Genomic DNA, 10,051 nt, shown 5'->3' on the forward strand with positions numbered 1-10,051 from the left:
TAAAATAATCTAAATATTAAAAAATCACACAAAAAAAAAAAAAACAACATAAGAAAAGTTGAACAAAGAAGAAGAAATTTAAAAACAAATAAAATGGGCATATCGTATTCTTCAATTTCCTTAGAATTCACATATCGTATTTTTCTTTTGAAATTTACATCTGCAAAGAGAAAACAATATAAAGAAATGAATATAGATTGTACTATAAATTGAAAATAATATAAAGAAATTAACCAAAGAGAAAACAATTAGAAAATGTGAGTGATTGTTAGTATTCACCAAAGACCATTTGTATAAGAAACAAATATAAATTGGTTCAAAAAAAAAAAACAAAGAAACAAATATAAAAAAAAGTAAAAACAAGCGATAAAAAAAAAAAGTAAAAACGAAATATAAAAAAATAATACAATGTTGACAGTACATCATAATAACATGTACTATATTTAATCAAATGCATAAAAAATGTTGTGCATGGTGGGAGACCTAGGAGGCTTGTGCATCCTAGCCAGCGCCTTAGTAGTAAACTTGATAGTAATTGTTTATGTTTATTATTTTTTTGATGGAAAATATTTTTTATGTTTTTTTTTAATATTAATTATTTCTACATTCTTATTTTTATGCGGTTTCTTCTTATTTTTTCTAAAATTTCTTTTCTTCACTAAATTTTCTATAATGTTTTTATTGTTTTGTTCCTTTTTATAGTAATGTTTTTATTGTTCTGTTTTGTTTCTATCTATAATTTGTTTTGTTATTTTTAAACATATATATATTTTTTTGTATTTATCTTATATTTGTTCTATATATATTTTTTTATTTATCTTATATTCTTTCTATATATTTTTTTTAGTGAAACTACAATAATAGATATACAACTTGCAAACGTGGTTAAAAGTATTAAGGATAATTTAGGAACTTTGGTAGTAATCGATTTTAACTAGTTTAAAGACCCGTGCATTCGCATGGGTCATTTAATTTTATAAAATATTTGAATTTTTTTTTTTGAAGGATAAAATATTTGAATTTGTCACTATATTAATGTAGCAAATCTATTTAAAATTTTGTTAAAATATAAGTGGAATTATTGTGTTAATTATTTCTTGTAAACTTATTTATTCAATTTTTGTTTGTTTCAGCGACAAATAATGATCTCGTGTATATTTTTAATTAAAAATTAGAAATTTTATTAGGAATATATAGGGTAATTTAGTAGGTTTGATATTAACTAACTTTATTATATTATTAGTAAAAAAAACTTTATTATTTATATTATTAGTAAAAAAAAACTTTATTATATTAATTATTATTAATGGTTAGTTTTTTTTTAACTGTCTAAACATCAAGGTGAAGGATGGGCATCCCAACTATGTTGGCATCTCCAACTCCCTCCATCCCAATTATTAATGGTTAGTACTAAACTTGGTAGTAATACTAATATTGGTTATGTTTCGTTTATAAAAAAAATTGTTTATGTTTTTTTTTTTATTTATTTATTTTATTTTTTTTATAAAAAATATTGTTTATATTTTTTTATAATTTATTTTTTATTTATTTCTATATTCATATTTTTATGGGGTTTCTTCTTATCATTTCTATATTCTTTCGGTATTTTTTTATTGACTAAACTTTCTATAATTTGATTTAATTTTTTTCCCCTTATTTTTATGTATAAATTGTTCTATTTTGTTCCTATTTATAATGTGTTTTCTTCCTATGCGTAAGCATATCATCTTTCTATATTTTTTGTTTTGTTCCTATTTTTAAGCATATCATCTTTCTATTTTTTTATTTTTTTTAGTAAAATTACAATGAAGGATATAAAATATGCAACATGGTTAAAAGTAATAAGGATAAATCAGTAACTTTTGCGATAATCGATTTCAATATATTAATAATTAGTAATCGATATATTAGTAAATAGTAATAGAAAACGGCACCTCCAAACCAAACAAAACTCCCGTCACATACTATCTTTCTCTCTCTCCCTCCCTCTCTCCCGAGGATGGAGAACTCAACACATATTGATAGGATCAGCAATTTACCAGATGAGTTACTCTGTCACGTACTCTCTTTTTTCTTCCAACCAAACTCGTTTTTACTACCGCCATTCTTTCTAAGCGGTGGACCCCACTCTTCAAATTACTCACAACTCTACACTTTGACGATGAATCCTTCTGTAACAAACAGCCCTTCCCTCGCATCTGTTAGGAACAATAACCGTTAGAGTAAATTATGCAACAATCTGGGAATGACTTGTTTATTGAATTGAAATACTACTAGCTATTAAATAGCCTTTACATACCAAAGAAATAGTAACAACTAAGTGCCACATACATGCTTATCTAAAACGTGGCAATGAGTCAAATAGAAAAAACTACCTGCTACTTAACTTTCCTAGTTAATAGGATTATTCCAAACAAACATAATCTCAAACTAAACATAACATAAAATATCTATCATTCCCTCCCTTAAACTGAGCACTCAGTTTACTTCTGGTATTTGACAAACTCCTAATAAACTTCTCAGCTTAAGAAAAATGTCCAACTTAAGAGGTTTAGTCATCACATCTGCAACTTGCTCTTGAGTTCCACAGAAAACTAACTCCACAATTCCTTCTTTTGTAAGATCACGCAAGAAAATGGAAGCGAACATCAATGTGTTTGCAGCGACCATGTAACACAGGATTCTTAGATAGTTTTATTGCTGAACTATTGTCACAAAACATAACAGTACTGCCACTTTGTGAGTGACCAAGTTTATCCAAAATTCTCCTCATCCAAACAATCTGACTCGCACAATATGCAGCAGCCATAAACTCCGCTTCAGTTGTTGAGAGAGTAACAATAGGTTGCTTTTTAGATGACCATGAAACAGCACCTGAGCTCATCAAAAATATATATCCAGATGTACTTTTCCTGTCTTCTAAATCACCAGCATAGTCACTATCAGCATAAGCTACCAAATTTTCACTCCCTCCCTTCTTATAGAAAATTCCAAAATCTGCAGTTCCCTTCAAATATCTTAAAACTCTTTTTGCAGCCTGCAAATGCAGCTCAGTTGGTTGTGCCATATATCGACTAATGAGACTGACCACAAACATTAAATCGGGTCGAGTAGTTGTCAAGTACATCAAACTACCTACCACTTGTTTGAAGAAAGTTGCATCCACTTTGACTCCATCTTTATCTTTGCAAATTTTAAAACCAGGGACAATAGGATTATGTACAGAGTTACTTTCTTCCATTCCAAATCTCCTCAACACCTCTAAAGCATATTTCTTTTGGCAAATATAAATTCCATCATTTCTTTGCAGTACTTCAATACCAAGAAAGTATCTCATCTTTCCAAGATCAGACATATCAAATTCATGCATCATTGAATTTTTAAAATCTTCAAACATTGACTCATCATCACCAGTAAAAATAAGATCATCAACATAAATACTAACAATCAAAATTTTACCTTCTTTACTAATTTTGACAAACAAAGTGTGCTCACTGTGACATTTAAGAAATCCCTCCTTCACAAAATAAGCTTCTATTCGACTGAACCAAGATCGTGGGGCTTGTTTAAGACCGTATAGAGCCTTTTTCAACTTGTAAACCTTGTTTGGACTATCTTTCTTCTCATAGCCCCTTGGTTGTTCAACAAACACGTCCTCATTCAATTCGCCATGTAGAAACGCTGATTTTACATCTAATTGATATATAATCCAGCCTCTTTGTGCAGCAAGCGCAACAATCATCCGAACTGTGTCCATTCTTGCAACAGGTGCAAATACTTCAGTGTAGTCGACTCCAAACTGTTGTGCATAGCCTTTAGCAACTAAGCGTGCTTTGTACTTATCAACCTCCCCATTTTCATTGAGTTTTGTTTTATAGACCCACTTAACACTAATCTTTTTGGCATGTTCTGGGAGATCAGTCAAAACCCAAGTTTCATTCTTCTCTATAGCTTTTATCTCCATAGCTACTCTCCATTTCTCACTTTTTACTGCCTCTTCGAAATACACAGGATCAGCAGTTGCAAATAGTACCATATTAGCCTCATCTTCTTCTTGAGAAAGGCCTTCTCCACTCTCGTAATCATCCATCCAGCCTGGTCTTTTTCTAGGTCGCTCTTCATTTGAATTGTGTGAGCTTACATCATTCATATTGCTTGAGGAATCAGTCTCCACTTCTTCCGAGTCATCATCTCCTTTACTGCCGTTGAAATTGTCATTGTTTAAGACAACTTCTCCATCGTTTTCACCCCACTCTAAGTCAGCTACAATTAATTCTTTGTAGCTATTGTTCCAATCCCAAAATCTATCTTCTTCAAACTTCACATCTCGACTCACCACAATCCTTTTTGACATTGGATCATAAAGCCTATAGGCTTTTGATTCCTCACTAACTCCCAACAATACAAAAGCAAAACTCTTATCTTCCAATTTCTTTCTCTTGGCATCGGGTACATGTACATGTGAGACACATCCAAATACTCGAAAGTGCTCAACTGACGGCTTAATTCCACTCCAAGCCTCTTCAGGAGTCATGTCTTTCACAGCTAAAGTAGGACTGCGATTCATAACATGAACAGCCCAATTCACAGCTTCGGGCCAAAAATTCTTTGGAATCTTTTTCTCTGCAAGCAAACTCCTTACCATATTCATGACCGTCCTATTTTTCTTCTCAGCAACTCCATTTTGTTGTGGAGTGTATACAGCCGTCAACTGTCTCTTTATCCTATTCTCTTTACAAAACTCATTAAATTCAAGTGAGGTGAACTCCCCTCCTCGATCAGTACGTAGACACTTAATGTAATTTTTAGTTTCTTTCTCAACAAGACTTTTAAAGTGTTTAAAAGTATTGAATGCATCTGATTTCTCCACCAAAAAATAAATCCATATTTTTCGAGTAAAGTCATCAATAAAACATATTAAATACCTTTTGTTGCTATTTGACATGAGAGTGATCGGACCACATAAATCTGCATGAATTAGTTGAAGCTTTTGTGAGGCTCTCCAATTGCTTTTCTTCGGAAAAGGGTTACGATGTTGCTTTCCTACCATACATGATGTGCATACTGTTGAGGTGGCAGAAAATTGAGGTAGTCCATAAACCATTTTCTTGAACTGGAGAGTTCTTAGGCCTTTGTGACTCAAATGACCGAATCTGCAGTGCCACAAGTGAGACAAGTCTTGAGAGGTTATATGAAAACAAACTGATTTTCTTCTTTGAGACATAGCTAACAGAAAAAACATTCTATTGGATGTCATTTCAGTTTGGATAATCAATCCTTTCACTAGATGGTAGATTTTGCACTTGTCATGTTGAATAATAATTGTTAATCCCTTTTCATGCAACTGGTCAATGCTCAATAAGTTGTTCTTCAACTCTGGTACATAAAACACCTCTGTGACTACATGAACAACACCATTCACCAGTAACGGCACGTTTCCTTTTCCTCTTACAGACATCTTCGAATTATTTCCCAATTTCACAATCTGCCTGAAGCTTTCATTTAGATCACTAAACAAGGTTTTGTCTCCGCACATATGATTGTTGCATCCCGAGTCCAGAAACCACACATCTTCGCTTTTTGCTTCGTTTTGCTCCACATATGACATTAGCAACATCTCTTCATTCTCATAGAGCTCCGCATAATTTGCTTCTTTGTCTAAACTAGGACACTCATATTGAAAGTGTCCGAGCTTGTGACATCTGAAACATTCAATATCGGATTTGTCGAAGGCTTGTCGACCTCTCCCTCTTCCTCTTCCTCTAAATGATCCTCGGCCACGACCTCTTCCTCCTCCTGATCTATTCTCATGAGTTATTTTCAGGGCTTGCTCCTCGACATCATGCTTATGAAACTTCTGCTCATGGACCATTAATGAACTTTGCAACTCATCAATGGATAAAGTATCAATATCCTTCGACTCCTCAATAGAGCAAACAATGTAATTAAATTTCTCTGTTAAGGATCGAAGTATTTTCTCCACAACTGTTGTATCTACCATTTGTTCACCAAATCCCCTCATTTTATTAACCACTGACATTACTCTTGAAAAATAATCTGAAACATTCTCACCAGATTTCATCTCCAAGGTTTCAAATTCTTTTCGAAGAGCTTGAAGATTTAACCGCTTCACTCTTGCATTTCCTTCATACTTTTTCTTCATAGAATCCCAAATCTGCTTTGAGGTATCCTTCTGAAGAATTGTCTCCAAGATGGTACGATCGATAGCTTGGAACAAATAGTTCTTAGCTTTCAAGTCCTTCAACTTCAATTCATCTAGCCTTTTTCTTTCTGCATCTGTCACAGCCCCTACTGGTTCTGCATAACCAGTCTCTATTAAAGACCAATACTCTTTGGATCGGAGAAAATTCTCCATCAACATACTCCAATGATCGTAATGACCATCGAAGCGGGGAATTGCAGGCTGCACAAAGGTTCCTTCACTCGTCATTTTTGTGTTTGTTTGTTTTCAAGTCACTCAAAGTCTGCAACTTCTATATAATATCAGGCCCCAGTGGGAGCTCTGATACCAGATTGTTAGGAACAATAACCGTTAGAGTAAATTATGCAACAATCTGGGAATGACTTGTTTATTGAATTGAAATACTACTAGCTATTAAATAGCCTTTACATACCAAAGAAATAGTAACAACTAAGTGCCACATACATGCTTATCTAAAACGTGACAATGAGTCAAATAGAAAAAACTACCTGCTACTTAACTTTCCTAGTTAATAGGATTATTCCAAACAAACATAATCTCAAACTAAACATAACATAAAATATCTATCAGCATCTTCAAAACAGTAATCCTCTCTACCGAAGTCATCAAAACATTTCACCTCAACTGTCATTCTAAGCATCGAAACCGTTTCAACCTTCGGATAAAAACTGCAAAATTGCATCCTCTCGAGAATCTCGAACTCCATAGTACGTTTCATGACATTGGGATCATCTTGTGTCCAAGTATTTTCATATTTCCAACACTTGTTGTTCTCAAATTGACGAAACTAACAGTGGTTGATGATATCTCTGTCGATCTTCCCTCTCTTAAGACCCTTCATTTGAATAACGTTTTTTTCGAAATCAAACTCGAGATAATTTCAACAAGCTTCTTAACGGGTGTCCCGTTTTGGAGGATTTGCAAACTCGCGATATTTTCTATATAGAACAAGGCGATGGTGGTGTGGTGTTAGGCTTAAAACCTTATCTAATTTGACTAGAGCCAATATCAGTACATTTGATGTTCCTATTAAAGCAATTCATAATGTCCACTTTTTACAACTCAAAGTAATATACTGATTTCATTGGATGAATATGTTGTTCCCTTCAGATCAATTTATAATGTTGAAATTTCAGTTTCAGAGAATTGATTTTGCCATGAAAAAGGTTTAGTAGTGTCCGTCTATTTTTCATTCATGTGTAATTATCACTTACATTATGTATTGTATTCTATTATATTAATTGTAGATGTTGGGTATGTATCGTGAGCCAGAGATCAAATCCTATTACAGAGACTTTCTTGTACTTCAAAACTTAATCCACCTTGAATTACACTTTCATCATCAGCATCACTGGGACGATGTAGCGAAAATGCTCCTGACTTGCACCAAGCTTCAAATTCTTTCTACTAAAGGTTTCTTGTGTTTGTTGTCGATTTTAGGTGCGATGCAATTGCGGTGGAGCAATACTGCGCCGCAATTGCCGATAGGGACTACAATTTAAAACCTTGAATCCTTGATAACACTTATAATAACAAATAAAATATAAAATAAAATGAGATAGTTTTCAAATTTGATCAGAAATAATTGTTGATTGTATGCTTCTCAACACTTGATTGACCTTCTTATAGTATATTTTCTAATATTAGATAATAACTCTGTGCTTTGTCAAAAAAAAGATAATAACTTTGTGCTACACCTATTTTTATGATTTTAAATTATGAATATTATGTTATTTGATTTCAGTTAGACAAATAGATCAGAGTATTGGAGCTGGGAATATGGCCTTGAAGGGACCATTTTATGTCATTGAGCATTGCAGAGTGAATTGAATCCCTATAAAATTGATAGCCACACAAATTTGATGAAGGTTCATAGATAAACATGGAAGTAGTTAGGGTCATGTTTTGAGCTCAATTTCTTGAACATCAGCAAACAATGAACAAAAGAAAAGTATGAATGAACCACCAATTTCTTGGCAACTTAGAAGCGTCAATTTTTTCTTAAGGTTTTTACATCTCTTTCATAGCTAACCAATTTTCCCATCATTTCCATTCACCCGAATGAGAAAAATAGGTCTGAGATTGTAACAGAGAGTTACCTAAATTGTGTAAGAGTTTGAGAGAGATATTTTGGAAGAGAGAGGAATATGACCAGCCAAAATTTTGAGAGTGAGAAGTTTGAAAGAAGAAAGAAGAAACAAGAGCGTAGAGAAGAAGAGGTGTTGTTGGACTAGGGTATGTTTGGCCTGACTTTTTTTTGCTCTTATTCTTATTTAGAGATTATGCAAATAACTTATGCAATTTTTATATATTAGGAGTATGAAGAGGAGTATGAGAGAGAAGAGAGAAACCGAGATAAGCCTTCGTGATATTAGTGAACAGACTTTTCCTGATATTAAGCATTTTTCTTATTTGAAATTATCTTTCAAATTGGTGATACAAAAAAAATAAAATAATCCTATTTACCGTATTCTAGGTTTAGCGATACAGAAAAAAAAAAAACTCCCTCATTCTCTCCCGATTATGGAGAACTCAGCAGACATCGATAGGATCAGCAATTTACCAGATGAGTTACTCTGTCACATACTCTCTTTTCTATCAACCAAACTTGCTTTTACTACCGCCGTTCTTTCTAAGCGGTGGAGGCCACTCTTCAAATTACTTACAACTCTCCGCTTCAACGAAAAATCCTTCCTTGACGAAGAGGCCTTCCCTTGCATAGTCGAAACGGTGATCCTCACTACCAAACTCATCAAAACATTTCACCTCAACTGTCATCCTAGGAATCGCAAGAGTTTCAACCATTGGATCATAACTGCAAAGCTGCATCCTCTCGAGAATCTCGAACTACGTAGTATGCTTCACCACAACAAGAGGATCACCTTGTGGCCAAGTATTTTCATATTTCCAACACTTGTTGTTCTCAAATTGACGAAACTAAAAGTGGTTGATAATATCTCTGTCGATCTTCCCTCTCTTAAGACCCTTCATTTGATTAATGTAATGTTAAAAAATACGGATAATTTCAACAAGCTTCTTAATGGGTGTCCAATTTTAGAAGATTTGCACACAAACATTTACTATATGGAAGAACAAGGCGACGGTGTTAGGCTTAAACCCTTATCCAAATTGATGAGTGCCAATTTCAGTAGTACACTTGATATTCCTATTAAAGCAATTCATAATGTCCATTTTTTACAATTTAAGGTAATTAAAGTACTGATTTTAATTAATATCAATTCATAATGTTCATATGTTCCCTTTTGAGCAATTTTAATACTCTAACTTTTAAATGCAGATGTTGGGGATGTCTCTTGAGCCAAAGATAAATTCGTATTATAGTGACTTTCTTTTACTTCAAAACTTAATCCACCTTGAATTACACTTTTATCACATCACATGCATCAGTGGGACGATGTCGTGGAAGTGCTCCTGACTTGCACCAAGCTTCAAATTCTTTCTATTAAGCTTAAGGTTTCTTGTGTTTGTTGTGGATTTTAGGTTCTTCTTTTCTTTTTTTTTTTTTGTTTCATAAATCTTATTTTGGTATATGTTTTGCAGTGGTCATACTTATCCAACAAAGATTTGGATATAAACCCAAATGTTGTTCCTAAGTGCATTTCTTCTCACCTCAGATCATGTACTTTAAACTATGAGGGCTTCAAAGATCAAATTCAATTTGCAACATATATTTTAGAGAATGCCCCACTTTTACGAGTCATGAAGATCACCGTTGCTGAAAAATTTTCAAGTCAGGAAGATTTATATGAATTAGAATCGTGTCCAAGGATTTCTTCCGAATGTGAACTTTCAATTAGTTTCACCTAG

The 10,051-nt window shown here is 33.3% G+C and overlaps 1 protein-coding gene across 1 annotated transcript; it reads left to right on the forward strand.

Annotated features, from left to right (window-relative positions):
• The first annotated feature begins 8,746 nt into the window (after positions 1-8,746).
• LOC123922505 (FBD-associated F-box protein At4g10400-like) lies at positions 8,747-10,051 on the forward strand. The gene is made up of 2 exons (XM_045975220.1): positions 8,747-9,430; positions 9,785-10,051. Exons 1-2 carry the CDS (start codon positions 8,747-8,749, stop codon positions 10,049-10,051), a joined length of 951 nt encoding a protein of 316 aa, XP_045831176.1.

This window comes from Trifolium pratense, linkage group LG4 (genome assembly GCF_020283565.1).
Source record: "Trifolium pratense cultivar HEN17-A07 linkage group LG4, ARS_RC_1.1, whole genome shotgun sequence".
Classification (NCBI taxonomy): Eukaryota; Viridiplantae; Streptophyta; class Magnoliopsida; order Fabales; family Fabaceae; genus Trifolium; species Trifolium pratense.

Bases quoted from the DNA above. Each gene is read 5' to 3' on its own strand.
- LOC123922505 (XM_045975220.1), top strand. From the start codon at position 8,747: ATGGAGAACTCAGCAGACATCGATAGGATCAGCAATTTACCAGATGAG. The intron at 9,431-9,784 runs GTAATTAAAGTA...TATGTTTTGCAG, and splicing joins TCCATTTTTTACAATTTAAG to TGGTCATACTTATCCAACAA.